Source organism: Astyanax mexicanus, chromosome 14, assembly GCF_023375975.1.
Source record: "Astyanax mexicanus isolate ESR-SI-001 chromosome 14, AstMex3_surface, whole genome shotgun sequence".
Taxonomy (NCBI): Eukaryota; Metazoa; Chordata; class Actinopteri; order Characiformes; family Acestrorhamphidae; genus Astyanax; species Astyanax mexicanus.
The window spans coordinates 24,843,674-24,868,912 of NC_064421.1; the positions used below are offsets into that span (position 1 = coordinate 24,843,674).

General features: G+C 36.6%; 3 protein-coding genes across 8 annotated transcripts in view; all 3 read left to right on the forward strand.

The window, feature by feature from the left end:
* The first annotated feature begins 293 nt into the window (after positions 1-293).
* On the forward strand, positions 294-11,026 carry mapre3a (microtubule-associated protein, RP/EB family, member 3a). Of its 2 annotated transcripts, none has more exons than XM_007252190.4 (7): positions 294-451; positions 3,679-3,802; positions 4,024-4,169; positions 5,867-6,062; positions 6,998-7,131; positions 7,484-7,636; positions 10,176-11,026. In XM_007252190.4, exons 2-7 carry the CDS (start codon positions 3,682-3,684, stop codon positions 10,242-10,244), a joined length of 819 nt encoding a protein of 272 aa, XP_007252252.3. In that variant the 5' UTR covers positions 294-451; positions 3,679-3,681; the 3' UTR covers positions 10,245-11,026. The 2 variants fall into 2 exon arrangements, with proteins under 2 accessions (XP_007252252.3, XP_007252253.3); XM_007252191.4 differs by having other exon boundaries at positions 5,867-6,023.
* A 2,960-nt stretch (positions 11,027-13,986) lies between these two features.
* Positions 13,987-18,513, forward strand: senp6b (SUMO specific peptidase 6b). Of its 3 annotated transcripts, XM_049463759.1 has the most exons (13): positions 13,987-14,093; positions 15,190-15,321; positions 15,401-15,468; positions 15,581-15,684; positions 15,799-15,963; positions 16,083-16,116; positions 16,613-16,729; positions 17,303-17,487; positions 17,605-17,694; positions 17,798-17,928; positions 18,012-18,128; positions 18,215-18,344; positions 18,424-18,513. In XM_049463759.1, exons 2-12 carry the CDS (start codon positions 15,206-15,208, stop codon positions 18,243-18,245), a joined length of 1,158 nt encoding a protein of 385 aa, XP_049319716.1. In that variant the 5' UTR covers positions 13,987-14,093; positions 15,190-15,205; the 3' UTR covers positions 18,246-18,344; positions 18,424-18,513. The 3 variants fall into 3 exon arrangements, with proteins under 3 accessions (XP_049319716.1, XP_049319717.1, XP_049319718.1); XM_049463760.1 differs by lacking the exon at positions 18,424-18,513 and having other exon boundaries at positions 18,038-18,128; positions 18,231-18,344; XM_049463761.1 differs by lacking the exon at positions 18,424-18,513 and having other exon boundaries at positions 18,038-18,128; positions 18,215-18,342.
* A 928-nt stretch (positions 18,514-19,441) lies between these two features.
* The window catches only part of myo6b (myosin VIb), a 70,593-nt gene continuing 64,795 nt past the window's right edge, over positions 19,442-25,239 (forward strand). The window contains exon 1 of one of the 3 annotated variants that reach the window (XM_049463755.1): positions 19,442-19,510. The gene's annotated coding sequence lies outside the window, so the exon portion shown is untranslated. Of the gene's footprint in view, positions 19,511-22,135; positions 22,360-25,239 lie in introns of those variants that run through there. The other 2 variants (XM_022672881.2, XM_022672883.2) reach the window with 2 other exon arrangements.

Genomic DNA, 25,239 nt, shown 5'->3' on the forward strand with positions numbered 1-25,239 from the left:
TGATCATCCATCTTCCTCTTGATTATATTCTAGAGGTTTTCAATTTGGTAAAATCAAAGAAACTCATTATTTTAAAGTGCATTAAACTCACAATGTTAAAAGTATAAAAAGAAAGAAAATACATTGGTTGAGTCCAAACCCTTGGCTGGTACTGTATAATTATTTATAATGAAATGCCTCTTAGTATTATGGGACTCGGCCTCTGCGTTGCTGTTAGTTACAGCGTGCTCGTTAACGGCGCCGCCCGCAGGCCGCCAGCAGCACCGCTCTGCTCTGTGGATCAGGGGCGGGGCGAGGCGCGCTGTGGGCGGGGCGACACTCAGCACTGCACCGCAGCAGCAGCAGCAGTATCTGCTAAGCCGCGGAGCCTAGCCGTGCGATTTTGACAGGAACGTGGTGCGCAGGCTAACTATATCGGGAACTTTGGCTGAACAGCGCCTGTAATAACACAGTAAGTACGGGGGAACAGGCGCGGCTGCTCTGTGTCGGTCGCTTCGTGACCGGAGCGGGAGGCTGTCCGCGCTCGGGCCTTTGTCACAGTGTTTACTGTCGTATCTAAGCCGTATCTGCGCTTCAGTCAGGCAGCCGGGCTGGCTAGCAACGGTGGTGACAGGGCTGTCGGCGAGGCCTGCCACAATGGTGCTGCGCTAACAGTGAGCCAGCGGAGCGCTCTGGCCTTTAAACAAGTCTGTTTCTTTAAGCTGATCTTTAAACATGGACGTTAGGGTGAAAGTGTCCCAGACAACAATGATGAGGGGGAGGACGGCACGGCGGAGCGCTGGAGGCCCGGAGCGCTGTGGAGGCTCGCCGCGTTAACCGAGCAGCTACCGTTACTAGAATAAACCCAGGGGGCTGTCCTCTCCTCTCAGCGCTGAGGCGTTAATTACCGACCGAGCCGCTCATAAATAAAACATGGCACATTCTTCTATACCCCGCTGCGTTTATTCGGATTTCGAGACGTTTCTAAACGGTTTTTTTCTGAGTTTAAAGCGGCAAATACGAGTTAGATTTGCTGGTAAAGCGGGAGCGTAGGCCAGCCGGCATGTAGGAGGAGGGCTGGCTCGTCGTGAAGCGATGCTGTCTGTGATGGAGCGATATATAGTAAAGCTCAGTTTAACAGAAACACGCATTAGTACTGCTCAGTAAATACTCAGAATAAAAATGTGAAAAAAGGAACAAATTAGCTAAATTTACCTACTACTGTAGGCCTGCACTACTCTGCTTACTCTGCAGACAGGTGTATAATGACAAGACCGGTCATTGACTAGAGACTGTACAGTAAAATCAACAGTGCTACACTCTTATTACACCAGTATAACAACAGCAATATTATTTAAAATTTAATGAGTAAATAAAACAAAATGTGTCTTTAAATAGCTAACTTAGTGCTGGGATGTTAATTGAATTTATTTGATTAATCTAATGACTGTTTTAATGTGATTTTTTTAAATGGGACAGTCACGAGTGTACATCTTTACATAAAGTTCTGGAAAAAAATAAGAGACTACTTCAGTTTTTGAATCAGTTTCTCTGATTTTGCTATTTTATATACTTGAGAAAAATCAACAATAACATTTTTGTTTTATTCTATAAACTACGGACAACATTTCTCTCAAATTTCAAATAAAAATATTGTCATTTAGAGCATTTATTTGCAGAAAATAAGAAATGTCTGAAATAACAAAACATATGAAGAGCTTTAAGACCTCAAATAATGCAAAGAAAAGAAGTTCATATTCATAAAGTTTTAAGAATTCAGAAATCAATATTTGGTGGAATAACCCTGGTTTTTAATCACAGTTTTCATGCATCTTGGCTTGTCCTCCTCCACCAGTCTTACACACTGCTTTTGAATAACTTTATGCCACTCCTGGTGCACAAATTCAAGCAGTTCAGCTTGGTTTGCAGGCTTGTGATCATCCATCTTACTCTTAATTATATTCCAGAAGTTTTCAATTTGGTAAAATCAAAGAAACTCGTCATTTTTAAATGGTCACTTATTTTTTTCCAGAGCTGTATAGAAGCTTCCAGAAGGAATCTCATTGAATTTTTTAGTCATTTGCTTCAGTCAGAAACCTTTTTCTGAGGCATTTTCATATTCAACCTTTTTCTTAATTGAAACAACTAAGGAGGTTATATTTGCGTTGTGTTTAATATTAAAGCTGCTGTACGGTTAAAGAGGGCTGCTTATTATTTAAAAAAATTAAATAAAATGTAAAGGAAACAAGAGCTTGCACATCACTTTAAATGGTCAGCCGGCATGTAGGAGGTCGAGCTCGTCGTGTAACGATGCTGTGTGTAATGGAGCAGCCTAGTAAAACTCGATTTAACAGAAACACACATTAGTACTGCTCTGTTAATACTCAGTCTCAGAATACGTGTGAAAAAATAAAACTGGGACCATTTAGCTAAGAAGAGTGAATTCTGAGAGAGTATTGACTACTGTAGGCCTGCAGTACTCTGCTTATTTTGCAGGTGTATAATGACAAGACCAGCCATCAACAGTGCTACACTGTTATTACACCAGCATAACACCAAGAATATTGTTTAAACCTGCAAATGTGTTTTTAACCCTCTATGGTATAAATTATTTAAGAAAAAAAAACTATTTTAAAAACGCATTATTCCCCCAACAAAAAAACTTAATAAAGGAAAACACTGCTTTAGTGAGTAAATGAAAACAAAATCTTTAAATAGTTAATCAAACTTTTTTACATATTCAACTCACGGCTGAAATGTAAAATAAAAGAATTTGATATTTGAGACATATTTTATTGGTAAAACAGTATATATTTTAAATTAAACATTAAAAAATAAACTTTATATTACCAACTGCTGTAATTGCATCATATGTGACATTGGAGGATGGCTCAAACGAACATTTAAACTATTTCAATGGACAGTATAATAACCAAATGGCACCATGCCATATAGGGTTAATTTACTATTTTACATTTTGTTTTGTTAAAATTGCAAGCTAAAGGCTATAAAAAAAGATAATTAATGTATTCCTATTCTACAGTTTTTTTCCCCTGTAAAATCATATTACTCATTTATAATAATAGTGTATAATTTATATTTTAATTCCAGGTTTCCCTGGATACAGAGGGGAATACTGTAAAATGAATAATTTAAAATCTTTATTAAATTATTTATTTACTACACAGTTTTGGATAAAAATTTAAGAATAAAAAAAATAGCTTGGACAATAAATGTTGAAATATCCAAAAGTTGTTTCTGAAATAGCAAAGTAAACTGTATTAATGTCCGAGAGTTAAAAGTAGCCTGCAGGCTGGATGGAGCAGATGTGTGTGCTTGATGGCTTCTTTAAGGCATCTTAAAATAATAATAATCTGGAAGGATTAACTTCTGATGACTAAAAGTTAAAGGAATGTGATTGCTTTTTCTGATTCCTCCCTCTCTATGACACGCTGACCATTGCTTTAGATGACGAAGGAGAAAGTCAGAGGTGTGAATGTGCTGCAGCACTGCACCATTTCATGCCTGAGATTCACAGTTACTGAAATTTCACAGTTAAACAGTTAAAACATTAAACAGTGCAGTGCTGCAGCACTAACTTCTTTACGTCACTGCTTAAAAACTATGTTTAAAGCGCTCACACGCAATGCTGTTTGCTTTATTACATTGTTCTCTCTCTACACTCTTTGTCCTTTGTAGGGTATGGCAGTGAATGTACACTCCACGTCTGTAACCAACGAGAACCTAAGCCGACATGACATGCTGGCATGGGTTAATGACTCTCTACAGCTCAGCTACACCAAAATAGAACAGTTATGTTCAGGTGAGTCCATCTTAATCTCCAGAAAGATTTACCATGTCTAGTCTTGATTCCAAGAATCTTGCATTCTAAGTGTTCAGCATGAATGCCAGAGAAATTTGTGGTGTTCAGTAGACTGGAATGCCAGTAATTATTTTTAGACAATTGAGAAGTTTCTTAATACAGGCAGCCTTGTAAAACTTGCATTTGTATGATCTCACATTCTTGTGTTTGTTTGCTTATAGGTGCAGCTTATTGTCAGTTCATGGATATGCTATTCCCAGGTTGTATTTTTCTAAAGAAGGTGAAGTTCCAGGCAAAGCTGGAGCATGAGTATATACACAACTTCAAAGTTCTTCAGGCAGCATTCAAGAGGATGAGCGTTGATAAAGTTAGTCTTTTTTTTTTTTAATATCTCTGTTAAATGTCTCAGTTTTTATTTATCTTATTTTTTTAAAAAGATAAGAAAAAAAACAATTACCTTTTACATCATGTTAATATTTTATTATGAATTATATAATTGAAGTGATCCTACATTTATTTAAAAGTTATACATGTTTTGGATACTTGGTTAAAAAAATGAATGTATAAAAACTGTACTTTTCTGACAGCAGGGATGAAAAAAAATTAAAAAGTGATTTTCTGTCACCCTTGCTGCCATAAATGTTTTTTACAGACATTTTCTGTCCTCCAATAAAAAGAAAAGACGTTAGATTTAAAACTGGTTAAATTAATGTAAGTAAACTGTTCATTTAAAGACTATAAGCTACTCACAATTGTAGCAAGTTAAAATTTGTATAGACATTACTATAGTACTCAATATAAAAATGAGTACTAAGTATTCTAGGTACTAATAGAATGTTTACTAAACCATCAATTATAATAGCAAACAAATAAACAACACAGCTCTTTTTACAAGAGAAAATCATGTACATGATGACTCATTTATGACACATATTTTCTTGCAGTGTATTCTTGGCAATTTAAATTAATTTGTCTGAGATAAAAAACAGAAAAACTCTAGTAATTCAATATTTTACATTTTCTGCTACAACAAAACAAGAAATGTGATTAAATGAAGATATTTGTTTTTATTAGCGCATTATTTTATTGTGTTATTGTATCAAAGTGTCAAACCTGCCACACTTGGTATCATATAATATGATTTTAATATAATATTATTTAGTTGCAAAAGTCCTATCATTTTTTTTGTCATGTCTGTGATCTTTGCAAATGCTTCCAATTCTGTAGGATGCTTTAAAACATGTTAGATTTCATAATCAAATGTTGTTATTGGCATTAATCTCTGAATAGAAAGTACCTTATTTTTCAGACTATAAGGCACACTTAAAATCATTTAGTATCAGTGAAGTTTCTCCAGTGCTGAGACTGAGTGCAGCAGCATTAGCATTAGTAGTAGTCTGTGTGTTAAACGTGTTAAAAAAAAACTACATGGGAAAAACTGCTAGCTGATAGCCCCTGGGTTACTGCAGCTGGCTAACGCTGCTATCCATGGCTGGCTAAGCGCTTGCTAACCGCTTGCTAGCGCTCACCCTTGGATAAAATACTGGAATTCTGAAGAAGTGCTTTATTTACCCAAATAAACAGTTTTAGGAGAGAAATCTGTGTAGATTAATATCCAGCATTCATTTAAATTCAAAATAAAAGTTTTTTTTTAATTACAGTTTTGTTTACTTAGGCGACCCCCCACAGACAAGACCTGCTAAATTAGAGGACAAACATGGTGACGCCCCTGTTCACTTCAAGTATACCTTCTTACTACTGTTGCTTAATGCACCTTATAAGCCAGTGCGCATTATGTACAATACTAGACTAGAAAATACACGTTAATTGATAGTGTGCCTTATAGTCCGGAAAATACAGTATGCGTATAAATACATGGAAAATTGTCAGCAGTGGTGAGTGAATACTTACAAGACTATAATAAACATATGTTGATGGTTTTAGGTCTGTTGCATTTATTTCCTTGTATAATCGTATTAAAGAATCCGTTTATAATAATTAGGCTAATGCTGCTGATCCTTTCAGTGTGATTCATTTCTCTCCGTTTCTCCTCTCGCCAATCAGATAATCCCAGTGGAAAAGCTTGTAAAGGGGAAGTTCCAGGACAACTTTGAATTCGTCCAGTGGTTCAAGAAATTCTTTGACGCCAACTACGACGGCAAAGAGTATGATCCCCTTCAAGCTAGACAGGGTCAAGACATGGCGCCTCCCCCGAATCCAGGTGATCACTTTTTCCACAAACCCAAGAGAACTGGTCCAGGTAACCCCCTTCATTCTACTGCACTTCTGCTGCATCCATTGCTGAGCTTCTACTGGTCGATTGCTCTGCAAGCAGCTGGTTTGTGCACGGTCTTCTGAATGATCGCTCCATGCTCAAGCTTCCATAACAGTAAACAATGAATTCCCTAGTGACTTTGCATCTTGTGGCAAAACATTCAGCTCAGTGTCATTGAGAAAATCCTTGAAACAGAGATTTGACTGTTGTCCGTACTAACAAGAGACAGAAGCACAATGTTGACTCAAGCTAGTAGCTTACGTTTGGACAAATTCAAATAAACATTCCATACGGGCTGAACTCCATTACTCTCATGCACTACAAGGATTTTTGCGGGCTCACTCTAAAATGAGTAGTTCCTGATTTGTTTCTCTAACTCTATATAACAAGAACCTAAAATGAAAAATCAGTTTGATGCTGGGAAGCTGATCTGCGGACATTATGGAATGTTAAATAAAAAATAATGCACGTAATTATGATTACTCATGTGAAAAGTAACCAGCAAATTAACAACAGCTGATGACTGATTCTTTCCAGGATGTCATTGGGCTGGATTGAGATTGTATCTGCAATTCAGTATCGTATAACATCTTTAATGTTGACGTGACTTTGGTTAAGTCCTAAAAACATTATCATGATTGTTTTTACGATTGTTATAAAGAGTTTCTTGGTTAAGCATAACCAAAGTTATGGCAGTGAAAGAGTGTCCATGCAACAGCTTTAGCCTAAAAGGCTGATAGCTTTAAGCACCAAAATTAGCCTAGATCATTATGTGTTTTGTTTTTGTGTATTTAAAGTATGTTCACGTGTTCTCCAATAGTGCTACATCAGCTTACCGCATGAAATATTTAATTTGTTCACCATTATACTAAAAGCTCAATTCGTACTTTGGCTAAACATTGAAGTCGTTCCAATTTCAGGGCCTCAGAGAACGTCACCCACAGTACCCAAAAACATGCCCACTCCACAGAGGGTGACGACCACCATCAGGAAGAACCCCAGTCTGACGCGGAACGGGGCCGGAGACGCCGAGATCATGGAGCTTAATCAACAGGTAGAGTCCCTGGGAGGGTAAGGAAGTCTTACTCTACCTTGTGTTTATTCACATGGGTGGTGTGCAGTTATTTTATTTTGTTTACTGTATTTTTATTCTATTATGAAGTATAAAACTGTTTTAATCATGCTTATTTTTGTCCTCAGCAAGTTCTGCTGTCTATGTGCTGTGCTTGAACAGACAAACAAACTTCCAGATAATCTTTTTTACATGTCCTCTTTAAAGATCTAGAACAGTTTAAGAAGAAAAAGGCCATTACAATGCTTTGACCTATTTTTATTGACCTATTTTCCTCTGAAGAGACCTGCACAAGTGGTAACATACGCTGTTCTCTTTTTTCTGTTCTGTGAAGTTAATGGAACTGAAGTTGACCGTAGACGGACTGGAGAAGGAAAGAGATTTCTACTTCAGCAAACTGCGAGACATTGAGTTGATCTGCCAGGAAAACAAGAGCGAGAGCAACCCCGTCCTCACCAAGATAATTGACATCCTTTATGCCACAGAGGTACACATGGGTATACACATACGCATGCGCATGCTTAATAATGACTTGAATGAGCATGTGTTAAGTCTTTGGATGTCTACATATGCATTATTAAAAGGCCTGAAATGGCAGTCAGCTGTGCAAAGGTGTCAGACCATAAAAAATATATTTTTAAAGTATTTTTAACTCAAATTAATCACATGACAAAATTGACAGAGCCTGGTGATGCATTATCGGTTTTATTTTGCAGTATAAAAAAGCAACACTTACCTTTTGGTTATGTGTCCTTTCTTTCCCTCTCTCTCTCTCTATCTCTCTCTCTCTCTCTCTCACTAACACATGCGTGGTCATGCACACATGCAAACACATGCAAGGGACTATCACCAATAATACAAATCTAAGTGTTTCTAACACTGGTTCTTTTATTTACATTTAAATACCCAGTAACAAAAGCTTAGTCTTAAGAAACAAAAAGTGTGATTAATCATGATTAATCTTTTTCAAGATTTGTATCTGCCTAGTAGGTGTTTCCTTTACATTACAATTTGTGCTGGATGATATGGCAGAAATTTATATATATATATATCTTAATTTTGGTCAATATCCATATAATTCTGATATCGATATGAACAGTATAAAAGCTGCTGCTCTTGGAGGACGTAATCACACACTGTTACAGCTAAATGATATGGAACAAATATATCACAATTTATTGACATTTTCACGATACACAGTATTTATTGTGTTTAATCATACAGAAAAATGCATCCGCAGTGGTTTTTAGTACATATTTTGTGACACATCATGTGATTAAACAGGATTTTGTTTACACCCTTTGTAATAAAATTTACAGATGGGTCTGGGTTCTTTAGGCCCTAATGATATCCTCGATATTTTTAAAATACGTTTAAATAAAAACAAGCAATGCAAAGAACTGTTCCTTTGCAAAGATAGACAAAATTATATATTTTTTATTGTTTTGGTGATCATTTTTATTATATGTGGATGCTGTCTGCACCTAAATAAGTGTAAACAACTGGATACTTTATAAAAAAAAAACATCATATTAAATGGGGTAGAAATTAAATGTAAAAATCATAGTTATAATATTTAGTTTTAAAATATGGAAACATGTTTATTGAGTCAACCCTGGAAAACCCTAATTTTAGTGCTTGATTTTTACACCTCTCCTTTAGGCAGCACAATAGAACTTCACTAAATGCTATAAATTAAGGATAATATAAAAAGGAAATTTCTGCAGCTTGTCACTTATGTTTATACGATAGGTACAAATGTTTGTGGACACACAACTTGTGTCCACAAATATTAAATAAAAAAATAATATTGTAGTCCCTGTACTGTAGATCTTCCCAAAGATTTCGACTCCCTGGAGCAGATAAACGTGATGCCTAATGCCAGGCATGTGCTAGATGGATGTGCAGTGGGTGTACTCTGGAATGATGGTGGGGTGATGATCATCCAACATTCTGACCTTGCTTAAAGTCTTGTCTCTGAATGCAATCGAATTATTGAAGAAATTCTCCAAATTCTAGTAGAAAGCCTTTCCTGGACTACAGAAACATGTACTCTAACAAATCTTACTCCTGTAAAGATATTGTACCTTCTTGTAGACTCTGGATCTAAGCTTATTTCACCCCACCTAATCCAATAAAGTACTGCTCTAAAAGTCCTTGATTGTTTCAGCTCAAACTTTTTGGAGGAGGGCTGGAGGCCATGGCTATAGCTAAATGAGTATAACATCATTTTAATAAGGTTATGCTGAGAAAATATATTTCTATTGATAATAATTAATATTGGCCACAATATGTTGTTGTATCTGCCCAAATATTTCTTAGTCAGTGCATCACTACATATTTCACTGTAATCACGTACATATGCATGTATTGATATTAGGATGTATGGACATTGAAATAGAATTCCCATATTAGTGCACCAAATGTATGCTGGCCTATTATAAAATGACTTTCCAAGCGATTTCAGACACATTTTGAATAAATTAATGTGATGCTTGCTCTCCTCATCTTATTCATTTGGTGTAAGGTGATCAGGATCAGGAAGAGTCTTTTTTTTTTTGTCCTGGCACTCTGATAAAATCAACACATTTTATTTTTATTTTAAAGTGATTTTTTTAAGAACAAACTTATTCAGACACTAGTCTTTTGCTTGTCCTCTATTATTCAACTGTTTCTCAGAAATTTCTACCAGGAGCATCTCAATCCTAAAAGGAATCTAATTAGATTACAATCCTTTAAATGCAAGAGAGTGCCAGTATTTTAGTGTATAGTCTTTTAGTGTATAGTTAGTTTAGCATATAGTTGGCATTATTTGTATTTAGACAAAACAAATCACAGTGTTGTTATAATCTAAAGCACACTACCCAATTAAATAGATTTAATACTGTTCTTGGCTGGCCTACTAAAAAATCCTTGGCTGGACTTTTGCACAGTACTGAGAACCTAGAACGATCTGATTTGTAAAGAGCTTAATTGTGGGAATTCATGATTTTATAATAAGCAATCTTTTGCTTCGCATCACGCAGGAAGGATTTGCAGCACCAGAAGACGATGAAATAGAGGAGCAGGCCCACTTGGACCAGGATGAATACTGAGCGCTACCCCCTCCCTCCCATTTCTCCCATGCCCTGTTCTCCTGCCCCTTCCCTTTTCTCCTTTTCTCCACTTTGAGCTACTCCTCCCATTGCACGCTGTTGATATCTCCTCCATTACCTCTGTATCTATGGATGCCCCATATGTACTATGTATCTGTTTGTCTTCTCCTACTACAGTTCATGCACTACATCTCAACGGCTCATTACCACCTCCCCGCTCCCCCCAAGAATAGCAAAAACAGTAATACTGTATATCCTATCTGCCTCAGCATGTTTCACATTACGACATGGAGAATGAACACAAACAAGGCATTGGAGACTAAGGGTAGCACAATGAACATAAAAAGGTACCCATTACGGCGAAACAGCAGTTTTGAAGGTGAAAAAGAAAGGGTTTTTGCATGAAATGCAGTTATTTGCCTTAGATCTCCTGCATAGTTTGTATTGGCTCTGTACTGGGTCCATTTTCAGCTTTTAGAATAGCTTATTGGTTTCTCATTCCTCCATGCAGTCTCCTTTCTTTCGCCTCAGAATGTCTCGCTTACTCAGTTCAAGCACAGTGACTGAGGAATAGTCAATGACTGCAAACAGAAGAAATTGCTACACAAAAATAACGGTTCTTCCAGACGTGTTTTAGTAATCCTCAAACTTTTATATCTACATGAGGATCATTCTGCAAAATGTTACTGACAGTTCAGCACAACTACTGTGTATTTTATTAATACAGACGTTCTACATTTGAATTTGATGAGAAACAGAGGGTACTTTGGGCCTTTTTTTTTGAGAAAAAAGCAATGATAAGGTAGTAATAATATAGAAAGATATAAGGGGCATTTAAAAGTGAGAAAAAATAATAAAGAAAACCAGTATAAAAGAATGGCACAAGTCACTCTTTTACCATATGGTTAGTTCCTGCATATCTATTGGGAGCATGTGAATGTTATACATTGATAGTGAATGAGTGCTGTTTGCATTTATTTTAACTTAATTAATAATAAGTTGGTTTCAGCTCGATTGATTGTAGCTCATGATTCATTACCGCTCACATAGTTTCCAAATACTGAAATCTACTGGTGGGATGAAGAAAGGGTATTTGATACTAATCAGTCTGGTGAAACTACTACTGATCGAATGCTATTTAATTGAGATTCTGCTGCTAATTTTACCACATTTCTGTGTTTTATTATTAATATTTATTTTATCCTGCTATTGAATAACAGCATGGGCTATGTTTTGTCATTATAGTTACACACATGTATAAGGGGTTGTGAGGGGATGTAAAAAAAGAAAAAAGGCCCAGATGTGATGGAAAAGGAACGGTGGCTCTCCGAAGCATTGTGCTGCCTTTACAGTCTTTTACACCCATCTACATCGAGACTCTCTCTCACTCTCATACTTGTTTTGTCTCAATAAAAAAAACATGGCCATAATAGTGTTTGCATAAATTGTTTTGCGTTTTATTGAGTAAATAAACAGTTGTAAAAAAAATCATGTGTCCACTTTGTGGTTCTGTTACACACATTTAAAAACTTTACCTGTTAAAGAAGACACATCCTAGCTACATTTTTTTTTCTCATTTTCTCCCCAATTTACACGGCCATTTACCCAACCTTCTCATTAGGACTCCCCCTATCACTAGTGATGCTCCAACACCAGGAGGGTAAAGACTAGCACATGCCTCCTCCGATACATGTGAAGTCAGCCACCGCCTCTTTTCAAACTGCTGCTGATCTAGCATTGCCGTGTAGCTCCACAGCGCACTTGGAGGAAAGCGCAGCGACTCGGTTTCAATACATCAGCTCACAGATGCCTTGTGCTGCGGACATCACCTACTGGAGTGATGTGGGAAGAAAGCGCCATCTACTCACCCAGAGAGAGCAAGGCCAATTGCGCTCTCTCAGGGCTCTGGTAGCCGATGGCAAGCTACATGAACAGGAGTCGAACCAGCGATCTCCTGATCATAGTGGCAGCGCTTAGCCTGCTGGACCACTTGGAGCCCTTCCCAGCTACATTTTTGATTTATGGTCCACTTGCTACGTTTTGTGGGTTCAAGAACCAAAACAGTCATGGTTTATTTTACATGGTCACTTGGTCATTTTACATGGTCTGTTTTATGACCTGCTGCTTAGTTCTGCACTCCTTGTGACTCTTCATCACATAATTTTAGTATAAATGGGAAAGTTTTACACACACAACACTCACTTACAGTGTGTGACCTCCACATTAACATGTTGGCTGGGAATACTTTTTAAATGGAAGCAGTTCAGTTTCCATAAATCATCACTATTTACAGTAAGCTTTTACCAGCAGTCCAGTTTACACAAATCATCACTGTTTACTGTAAACGTTTATTTCAAATCTGGTCTTGAGTAGAAGGTCAGGTCCATTTACATACTGAAAGAGAATTTGTGGTATTCCTTGTATGTTCATTATTTTTTTACAAGACAAAACGTCTGTAAAGTCAAGGTTTTATGCCGTTTATTAAGATTCCAGAAAAAAATATCATGTTTCTTTGCTAATCTACTATTATTTATCCCAAAATAGCTAATTTATGCTGTATGTGTCACATACCTTTTAAAAGCTGTGTAATGTTCCTTACAGCACTTTCTCAGTCATTTAAACTCATGAAGTCCTTCAGTGATATATACTAAACATCCTGAGAGCATCTTCACAGGACAATGTGTGAATGTGTGTTTGTTCATCTGAAATTATTTACAGAATGTAGGTGTGCTGGGTGGGTAAGTGTTAAAGATAAAACTGTATTGTATTTTTATTTTTACATGTCTTTTCCCAACCATTTTAACAATTAAAATGCTTTAATTAAATATTGTACATTCCATATAGCACACAATCTTAAAATACAACTTATGAACTTGTTGTGTCATGTATGTTACATCAGGATTTAACCTTGAAATATTTACAGTTATGTGCTCACAAAAAAACAAAAACATAAATTAGCTGCTCACTGAGTTTATCTGATTGAATTTTAAACTTTGTATCAAGTTTCAGAATTGAGTCTGGGCTAATATGGGTTAAGACTATTTTAGATTATTATTTTATTATTATTTCAAGCATCATATTCATAAGTTTCACTGATATAAATGACCATTCTTTCAGTATGTCAATGTTGGGTAGGTGTAATGTTTAGCAGTTTAATTTGTTTGACTGTATCAAGCTAAATTTGAAAATAGAAAATTGGGTATAAAACTTAATTATTAATATTATTTTTATATTCAGTATAGTAAAGAAGAAATGCATTTTCCGCAATCTAGTTTTTAATTTCAGCCTTTAACAAACAGAATTTTAAGAAAATTAAAAGTGAATAAATCTGACACAAATCTGATGGTATGATCCAATTTGCAACAAGTTAAAAATTAGAAAATAAAGCAAAGAATTATGTTTTTTCATTTTTACTGAAATTTTAATTGTGAGGGGCAGAGATGAAAAAAACTTAAATTGGAAAAATGGATGAAAACCTATTTCTTACACAATGCGCTACATTTAAAAAAATGAAACAATTATTTTTTACATCATTTTTTTTATTTTTGCATTTAGCCTAAAACAGTCAGAAAGTGTAATTAATAATCGTTACACTGTCAGATTATTAAAATTTCACAAGTGCTGAAGCTGCAGAGCTGCAGATACACCAGTCAGACAACAGGCGGTGCTGTAAGATCTTCTTCCCACAGAAACCCTCAATAGTAAAGAATGTGTGAGGACGCTGCACTGTGCACAGGTGGGCCAGTTTAATGAGCCAAAAGCTACAGCTAAACTACTAGTCTAGCGTTAGGTGTTCGGGCGTCTGACTGATTTGTGTGAGACAACACAGTGAGTTGCTATCGACTTAAAGTGAGGAAACTAAGTCAGACTTCAGGCCAGTAACTGGTACATCTTGAAATGAATGTATTTAGCTTAGCTATTTGCTTTTTTGGTCTGGTTCTAAATGAAAAGATGCTATTAGGGCATGAATAAACAAACCGTAGCGTTACAGTAACGTTACAGTTCTAATTATTTGTAGCAGTTATTGAGTGTATTTAGTATAACGTCACAAACTAAACGGCACAGAAACCCTTATTAACACACAGACCTTCTCAGTAAGAACGTTTGGGCTTTCTTAGCTATGTTACAGAGAGATTTTCTAGTTAATAAAAAATGTATGCAAGTAAGGTAACTTAGTTACCTAGCCTACCTAGCTTAGCCAGTTAAGACTCGTGTTTTATGGTGGATAAACTGAATGTCCTGGCTTTTAACTGAGTTTTTTTTTATTTACGCGAACGCTAAACAGAGTAAAATGCTAAACAGTGTTATAATAAGGCCGGGTTATTTGTTGTACAAGCATTAATTTTGACAATACGTAACTTAAACAACGCTAGTTAGCTACTTTAGCGTAAATGTTCCCACAACAAATAGCTAACAAGCTAACCTAGCAAGTCTTTTGCGGGCTTGCTAACGATAACTAACAGCTGGTTGTTAGCTAGGTTAGCTATATAAAAATGTTTTATAGGGTTATTATCCTCGTTTATTAGAGAACGTAGGTTGGCATATTCTGTGAGTTGGTTAACTAGTTAAGTTAGTTAACCCTTACGTCAACGTAAGATATTTTGTTAACTGGGGTTAGTTTAGTTATCTAGCATCAGCTAGCTAGCACTCGATAATTAGCGTTAGTTGTCTAGCGTTAGTTTTGTATCGTTAGTTAGCGTTAGTTATCGTTAATTGGCGTTGGTAAGTTAGCGCTCTTTAGCGTTATTAAACTAGTTAGCGTTAGATGTGCGATACATTTTTAAAGGCGCATAAAATTTATGGGAATTAAATGTTGTTAGCTAATCTAGTTTACTGTAATTTAAATGATGACTGGGAATGTTTATTTACCTTAGTTAACTATTTATCTCTAGCCAGTTAACTTTAACTCTAGCTAGACATTTATGATGTTTTTCTGTCCCCTCAGTGATCTTTCTCAAACTATGACCCAGAGTCGCAAACAACGTGACAGTTTGCCACTGGATTTTGATGAGGATTTTGGTCTTCCACCACCAAAAGGCGTTCTTCTGCAGAGGCGCCGCTTCTATCATGCTCTTGGGTTTGTAAAATTCTGTAAAAAGTTCAATCCATAAATTGAACCAGGAGCCTATCATTTCTCACTGGTCCACATTTTGTAGAGGAGGCAGCCCTGAAGAGACCCGACATCCTTTGTCACATCCAGAGATCATTGAAATTGATAAAGATGGTAAGAGTTTATGGTTTCAAATACAGTAGAACTGTCAGTGTTGGTGAAATGAAATTTTTAGAAATGCTGTAGTGCACTTACATGGTTATTAATGTACTAATATAATTCACAGGGCCAGTTGTTAACTGTGGGACAGTCAATTCTAAAGATCGGATGTACAGCACTGATACACAGCCTGTGAACAAACTCTCTCGGAAGAGTCGCATGAGGGATCAGGTACTACCACTCAAATCTTGCAGTCATGTCTTAACTTCAGTGTGACCTAGGAAACCTGTAGCGAAGTTTGACAGATTTATTGATAATTTATTTATTTGTTTATTTTTCTTACAGTTTGGAGAAATTGTCCCAATCAAATGCAAGACAAAGTCAAAACCCTCCATCACAAAGTTTCCTTCTTTGACGTGGGATGACCTAGAAGAATTTAACCGTGTTACCCTCAACATCAGAAGTCTGAGACTTGGGACACTGAACATGAACTTCAGGGGAACAGTCACTGTGAGCAAGTCTTGTGTCTGCTATAGTGATTTTCTATATGGTTAAACATAAAAACACATGAAGAGGTATGTATAATAGTAGTGAACCTTATTTTTTGTGTGTGGGTGTTTCTGTTTCAGTTTTCAGTAGATTCTATTGAAATTCCAAACAAAGGTAAGCGGCACATTTATGTGTATTTTCATCTCTCCAACTCAGCATATCTGGTCTTCTGCAGGGTTTTCAATTAAAACATTTCTTAAAGTTTAAGCAGATTTCTGAAATATCAGTACAGGGATTGCAAATAACTGTTTCCAGCAACTACTTTTGAGTGCATGCTTGCAACGATTTGAGTCTCACTGTGCATGCATGAGGGATTGATTGGTACATTTATTAGCTCTCAGTAGAGAAATGTTCACATTAACTTTTTTTCTGCTACATTCAGCTACTTCGTCTGTCCAGTATTTTAATGTGCATTAACTTTATAATAATATACATGTGTATTCTTTTTTAAAGGGGAAAAGTGGGTGTAATATCCTAGAAATTGTAACGTTGAATTTGTTAATTGTAATCTGGACTGTATTATTCAGGTGTCATTTAATTTAATATTACGTACGCTTAGCTTTGTGTAGCTCTCTAACCTTGTTCTCTTAACTATTCCTTTTTTCAAAAGCTCAAATTGTGGCATCAGGATTGATCAGTTGTGAATGGTGTACAGAGCATAAACTGCCAGCTCTGTTTTTACAAACAACTGCTGCTGAATGGCTTCGTCTAGGAGATCTTACCATTGGTATGTCCACAGATGTCAGGATGTTGTGCAGTTGAAAGTGTCAGTTAGTAGGACAGCATAGACTGCCTATTTGTCTGTAAAGGGTTTTCCTACCATCAAATGTGCATTAAATTCTTTTTTAAAAACATCCAAATATTGTGAAATTATCAATAACAATTTACGCTAGGATGTAAAATTCCAAATTTTGTCAAAGCCAAATTGCAAAAAAAGAGCGAAGCTTGAAAAAAAAGAAAAACAGTAATATATCAGGCTATAAGCACCTCCAGTTATTTAAAAAAAAAAGGAGAACTGTCCACCTTTAGTTCACGAACAGCCCTGTTATGAAGTTGTGGCAGTTTGTGCAATGCCCGAGCTCAGCAGGCATAGAAATATATATATATATATATATATATATATATATATATATATATATATATATATATATATATATATATTTTTTTTTTTTTTCATTCAATGGTGAGCTACAAAATAGCTGTGAAAACAGCATTAGGAGTAAGTTGGTCTAATTTTTTTAACCATGTATGTATTTCATGACAAATATGTAAGTAACAATATAATCTTCTCCTATCTCAGGTCAAAATGAAAAATACATTGTCCTCATCTTTGAGAGTGAACCAACATTGCTGGAAAAGGCCCTTCTTGAACAGATTTTTGCAGAGATTGGCAGGCGTAATAACATAAGCAACATTTCAGCCTGTCTTGCATTCGATGAAGCTAATGACAGATTGATGGCAAACAGGCAGCCTCAGAAAGAGAAGGTCGGTTTTAGTAGTAGCTTTAACTTTTAAGAGTTTCTACGCAGTAAAATAATTTCAGTGTGGATGTGTCATTTTCCCCAGTCTTGATGCATCTTCACTTTCCTTCTTTAATTTTAGGATTATCTGCTATTAGATGAGGTGGACAAGGTTCCTTTGACGCTATTTTCTTCAGAAGTTACCACCTCAAATAGAAACCAAGAGAAAGGAGTAAGAAGTAATTAATCAAAAGAGGAATAAATGTAAGTAATTAAAGCATTTATGTAATTGATAAGTTTGTTTTTGTATTGCTGTTTTTGTCTCTGGGGTTTAGGAGATCAGCAGATATTTCTCCACCAGTACACAGAGCGAGATAACAACGTTTGATCTTTCAGACAGTGAGGACCATAATGAAGACAATAATAATGATGACTTGATGGTGTACCCTTCTTCAAAAACGGCAAGGTCTGTGGGATTTAGCTGATATTGTAATTTTTGTTGCATGGCTGGTAATGACTGTCTGTAGAGAGTAATCATTGTTTTTCCAGACTGATTGTGTATCCGCCTCCTCCAGCCAAAGGGGGATTTTCCATTACTGAGGAAGACCTAAGATGCCTTGATGAAGGAGAATTCTTGAATGATGTGATAGTGGACTTTTACTTGAAGTAAGTGCTATCTGCAGTTCTTGTAGTCTTGGCATCTTTCTGTGCAGATTTATTCATCTTAAAATAATGTTTTTCTTATGTTGCAGTATGTTTTTATTTCAGATATTTGGTCTGTGAGAAGTTGGAGACGAAGGACACCAGTAGGTGTCATGTTGTCAGTTCCTTCTTTTATAAGAGTCTCACACAGGAAGGTCATCAGGACACCCCAGGTTTATCGTAAGGGACCTGCAATTTCTGAAATTTCTTAAAGCTCTCTACTCATTATTTATATGTTTGCTTTTCCAAATCTCAACAGAGTTCAGGAGAAGAGGCATAACAGAGTAAAAACATGGACCCGGCATTTGGATCTTTTTGAGAAGGACTTCATTTTTGTCCCAATTAACCAGTTGTGAGTTTTTTAGTTTTTATTCAAGCCCCTTTTCTAGGGGCAGGTTGCTGACCACTGAGCAAATTGCTACTTATGCCATAAACACTAATTTTCTCCCCAGGTCTCACTGGTACCTGGCTGTCATCTGCTTCCCAGGCCAGGCTTCACCCTGCTCCACCATGGATTCTTCTGGAAATGAGGAGAGCATGGAGTACACTCCCAGCCCCTCTCATCCTAATCCCATGTCACTTTTCTACAGACAACCAGCATCTGAACACCTCTCAAGGCGGAGTGTATCCATAGGTAAATTATTTCCAAAATATGGTTTTCTTATCCATTTGCAAACCAAAAGTAAAAATTCACAACCTCACTTTCTGAAGAGTAAGAAAGCATGAGCTTTTTGTTAGAAGATTTTTTTTGCTTATTGTGACGAACGATGTCATTAAATATTGTAGCTTGGATTGAAAAAAGCTATATATAATGTTTATAATGCCAGTTTTACGAGTTGCTGTGTTCTATAGGAGAGATGGATGAAGGATTCTGCTTTGTTTCAGATCATGACTCAGATGATGATATTCAGGTAGTCTGTTATTGTTATTACTTTGGCCAGATGAGTCTGGTAGAGATTAATAATGGCAACATTTTATCTCTCTTAACTTTTAGTATAATGGCACCAGCAGAAATGTCTTCAATATTGCCTCAAAACAGTAAGTATATTATACAATTACACAATATATTGAATTGTAACCGCTGTATCATAATAAGCATTGTATTGTGAAGTTCTTAAATACACAGCTCTATAATATAATATAGTCTTGAACTCACCAAAAGTGTGTTGTTTTGCTGGAAAGCAGACAAATATGGCATATTACTGTTTCGTTTCTTATGTGCAGTCACGATAAACTTATTGGTCACCGTGATCAATGTTCTCTTCTGTGTTTCATAGGCCTTGCATTCTCATTATGGATTCACTCAGCTGTCGTTCCAAACCAACGGTGGTGAAAATACTGCAAGAGTAAGTCCACACCGCTTCACCCCCCCTTTCCTCTCCCGTTCTTTTCTTCCCCCATGCTGGTGTAGCTGCTGATTTTAGCTGCTATGTTTATTGAAATAGTTTGGTTTCTGCGTGTCTACTTATCTGTATAGAGAGAGAGAGAGAGAGAGAGAGAGAGAGAGAGAGAGACAATATATTGATATTTTATTTAAAAAAAAAAAAATGTATTGTACCGACGATGGCAGAATATCATCAGTGCACAACTAACACACTGCATCATGCGCAGCAAAACTGTAATATAAATCACTGTACTGCACATGAGGGAATAGGATAGAAGTTTTTAAGATTCTGTCCCTTCCTGGTACATTTTGTCTGCAAATCAAAAAAACAAAAATACTGTGTATCATAACTTTCGTCTTTAAATAATGTGATCTATTGCTCTTTTGTCCAGCTCTGTCATTGCATGATTATGTACACCAAAGGCAGTGGTCGGAATTACATTGTATCAACCGAAATTAAGAAGTATATTGTGTGAGATCAATTTTGTCCATTTCGTCGAGCCCTATGTTTGTATATATTATGATTTTAAGATACTTGGAAATGGAATGGTTGGTGAAGAAGGGCACCCGGCGGAGTTTTGCAAATGGGTCCATGAATGGATGGAGTCTGCAGGTCCCACAGCAGGATAATCACACTGACTGTGGGGTTTACCTTCTACAGTATGCAGAGAGCCTCATCATGGTAAGTCCAAAATGCATTTTAAGTTTTGTTTGTTCCCCCCCCCCACCCCCCCCCCCCCCCCCCCTCTGGTTATTGCATTTACACCTGCCCAAACAAATCACATAAAGGGTGAAGATGAGCCAGATTTGGATTTAGCTATTCTAAAAGTACAGATGTGAAAGCTTAATCAAGTTTATAAGAATGCGTTCTGTTGTTTTTAGAATCCACCACAGATTTTACATCCTGGAGTGGATCTGAGCGAGTGGTTTCCTCAGACGCTGGTGAAGAAAAAGCGGGAGAAAATCAAAAGGCTCATTAACAGACTCCACCGGCAGCAACAGTTAGATTCAGGAGAATGAATGCCCCCTACACGTTCTTTACTGTTAATGCAGGATTCATCCCATTTCAAAATGAAATAAGCACTATATAATTTTTTTTTAACTTTTTTTTTTTGCTGGGGGAAATAAAAATAACTGTCAGATCGTTCAAATTGTTCATCAGTGTATTTAATTTGTTGTAATTCAATTTAATTTAATTACATGCTTCTCTGTTTTCTCTTACATGTTTAATCCATTGAGTTTTTTTTTTTCACGTTTTGTTCTTTGTAAGAATGCCCTGGAGACAATAAGACAAAGTGCACTGTGCACTTACTGAGTCTGTCTTTAATCAATTATTAGTCCAGGCCTCTGTAGAATTGTCCATCTGCTCTGTAAGTAGATCAACATATGGAATGTGCTGTAACTTAAGCTTAAAGCCTTGGTCAGAAATGGCAGTATTAGCAGGGCAAATTTTGGTACTGCTATGATGGAGGTTTTGAGGGGGGAAGTGGTGCTAATGTAAAAGTAGTGTAGCTTTATTGTTGTTGATATGGTTGGGCACAAAATTACATGAGTGGTTTAATACTAGTACTCAACCACTTGGAAATGTCTCAAGTATACCGTTTGACATCTGCTGGGAGATGATAAATAATAAATGGCACTGTGATGAAAATCTTATGCAGAACCATTTAAGAAAGTTAATTTGGTGAGGTTTGTGTGTTACTTCCTGCTGAAATGCCTTTCTCTCGTATTGGGGTTGACGGTTGACTAGATTTTTTATTTACTGTCCTGTCTTCCTTTACATAGTTTGCTTATATCAAACATCAATTCAATTCATGAGCTGATTGACAGTGAATGGGTGGTGCTATATGTGCTTATGAAAACTGAAAATGGATACAAAACTTTTTTTTTTTTTTTTTTTTTAACATTTGCTTTGTTTTCATTGTACATGTTGATGGTAGTAATTACCGTATATAATAAAATATATATGAATAAACATATGTGTGAATAAACTTCATGTTCTCTTGTCTCATTCTTTCTAACAAGCAAAGCTGGCTGCCTCACACAAATAGTGCATCTGTTGTGGCACGGTGCACAATGGAAACCAAGCTACAATGTAAACATTTTGTTGACAATTTTGGTGGGCCCACCTTTGTTCCGTAACCTGATACAGACCTCCATTTTCAGCTGGATCAGGTGTCCTAATTAGATTTACAAACAGAGTTGGCTTTCAATAGGGTGTAGGGTTTCTTCTTCAGGAATACTTTTAAAAGTTTTAAATTGCAAGCCTTTTAAAAATGAATGACTCGTATTTGCATTTGTGGCGCACAAATGCACGAATCAGATGTGGAATCCAGTTTTATTACGGGTTTTCACAAAAATAAAGCAGTTAAAAGGTCAAGAGAATAATAGAGATGGTTTTATAGTTAGGGCTTGGTGTAGACATCAGAGTAGTGTAGCATGTTGAATAGATCTGTGCTTAGCTAGCTGGTACTTTCACTAACTGTGTGAAGTGATCTAACCCTATGCTCTGCTGCTTCTTCACAGCTCCAGTGAGTGAGTAGCTCTCTAGGTGTTCTCCTCCTGTAGTTTGTAGCTGTGTTGTGGAGTTGTCAGTTCAGTCGACAGCTGCTGCTGGAGCAGCTCTATTATCACTGACGTCACCGGCACAGCTCTGCTCTCCAGTCCAAAGCCGGAGGAGCACCGAGAGGAGGAGGAGGAGGAGAAGAGCCTGGGCAGAGCCGCACGCCTCTCATCCGGGGAGATTCAGCTCTTTTTCTATTGCTAATAAGCGCAGATCCGCACCAGGCTGCTATAGGACGGACTCTCAATGTGAGTAGCTTCTGTTTCATTGTATTTATCCGCCTGTGTTTTATTTTTTTTTTGTAGCTTAACTACTAGGCTAGCTAAACCTAACTCTGCTTTAGCTTAAGCTCTTGTTGTCTCTGTGTGTGAGAGAGCAGTACAGTGAGGTAGGTTACTGTATCTGTAAGTTTGTTGTTGTGTGCGTTTAATTGTAGTTAGTATTAGCTATATAGTTGGTAGCTATTTTTACAGCGCGCATGCTCTGTGCAGCTGTAGAGTAAACGGCTTGGTTAGAAACTTTCCAGGGTTTGTAGTTAACTGTTTAATTCAGAGTGTCTAGCTGCTGATAAATCCTGAAGCAGGCGTGTCCGACAGAACAGCTTCATTACTGGAAGCCGCTGCATTATTTACAGCGCCTGAGCTGAGCTGAGGAGATGGAGCAGCTCTGTGGAGCGGTCTCAGTACTGACTGGGGGAGATGTTTGCGGAAACCGCTTCCATACACGCTGTACCGGTTCCGCTCCAGACTAGCGGATAATCACATGGAGCAATAGCCGGAGAATATACGCGCTCACCAGGCGTCGGACATCAGATAAACCTTACACACTAACGTCGCATAGACGTTATCTATAAAACTCTTGAGCCCAGTGTTACAATGTTACAGACGCTTCATTTTGGTTGAAAATGAAAATTAACATCTGAACCCAACATTATACAGACGTTAGGTTTGAGTTAAAATACAAAACGTTGTAAAGGAGTTGTATTCTTAGTTTAAAAATGTAAATCTCTTTGACATGAAAACCCAACATTTTGAAGAAGCTATCTACGGTTTGGTTGAAAAATGAACATCTTGTTGACATCAGAACCCAACGTTGAGAAGAAGGTTATATTTTGGTTGAACGTTGTGAAGATGTTATATTTTGGTTGAACGTTGAGAAGATGTTTTATTTTGGTTGAACGTTGAGAAAATGTTATATTTTTGTTGAACGTTGTGAAGATGTTATGTTAGTTGAACATAGAAATCGTGTTGTCACCAAAACCCAACTTTTTTCCGACGTTAAGTTTTAGTTAAAAGTTAACGTGAAACAACTTTTTTTAGTTAAGTGTTGTAAAAACAATAAAAAAGTGTAATATTGTACAGAAGTTGTTTTATAGTTAAAAATGTAAATCTGCTTGACATGAGACACAACATAAAAAAAGTAAAATTTAATTTGTATTGAAAATGGACATCTTGTTAATGTTAGAACCCGCCATTGTACAGGTTGATGTCAGAACCCACCTTAGTACAGATGTTTAATTTAAGTTGAACAAAAAACAAAAAAAAAACATCTCGTCGACATCAGAACCCAATGTTGTTAGATGTTATATTTTGGTTGAATGTAAAAATCGTGCTGACACCAAAACCCAACATTGTATTGACAATCGGTTTTAGTTAAAATGCACAATGTTTTGACACCTATACCCAGTGCTGTACAGACAAAAAATAAAATCAGATTTACACCAAAGCCCAGTGTTGTACAGGAGTTATATTTGTAGGTAAAATGTATTTCTGCTTGACATATGAAGAAGTTTGAAGAAATTTCATTTTGGTTAAAAATTAACATCTTGTTGACGTTAGAATCCACTGGTGTACAGGTTGATATCAGAACCTACCATGGTACAGATGTTGAATGTAAATCGGAAAACATCTTGTTGACATCAGAACTCAAGATTGTGAAGGTGTTTACTTTTGGTTAAGCAAAAAAATCATGTTAAAGCCAAAATCCAATCATTGTAATGCTGTTGATGTTTAGTTAAAATGCAAATAATTGTAACATCTAAACCCCCAGTGCTGTACATTAAAATAGGAAATCAGGTTTACACCAAAGGCCAGTCGTTGTACAGAGGTTGTGTTTTTTTAGAGAACAATATAAATCTGCTTGACAACAGAATTTAACATTGTGCAGATGTTGAGTTTAAGTTGAAAATGAACATCTTAATGACATCAGAACACTGTTGTACAGATGTTCAGTTTTGGTTGAAATTAACTTCTGGTGGAGCCAAAACAATGTATGGAGATTGAGTTTTAGTTAGTAAAAAACAAAAATAGGCTTCCGTCAAAACCCAGTGTTTTACAGATGTTGATTTTTGGCTGAAAGTCAAGTCAGATACATATCTGCTGAAAACCAGTGCTGAAATCATGAACCAATGGGACATCATGGATCAATGTTAGACAGCCGGAATTTGGTTACTTAATACCCAACCAACAACATATTAATGTGTTGGTTGCTGTGTTTCACACAGTGTGGATGTTACATAATGACGTTTATCAGATGTTGGGTTTTGGTCAACCCAAGCTATTTTACAATTAAATGTGAACATTTTACACGAATGCAATGTTAAAATATCAACAACAACTATCACCAGACCTTTATGTCATACTGATGTTTTCTTTAGATGATGTCCTGATGTTCAATTTTGGTCTACCAAAGTCACAACGTACAACTGACCAGAAAACAGTGTTTATTGTGTTGGTGGTCTTCTGGTGGTAACATTGGCTGCTAAAAAAAAGTAGATACTGTGTTTGCAAGTGGTTTATTTCAGTATGAACTAAAGGCTGCTTTTAGAAGCATTTAACTCTTGTCTGTGGAATTTGTGGAGGTGTGTGTCTGGTCTTTATAGCAGGTTTGGTGTCTCTTGTCCTTCATCAGTTATTACAACATACAATTTAAGCCCAACTGACCAAATCCAGCTAGCTAAAGTCACTGAGTTTGTTTACATTTGTCTTGTAGAGAAGCGAAAAACGGTGCTGAAAGTTGTATTGACTTTGCATCCTGTTAGTCGAGTCTGCACAGCACAATGCATTTCCCATCTCTCCTGGCTGTGCAGAGAGCAGGAAATAAGGAAGGACTGTGTGGGTGGGTGGGTG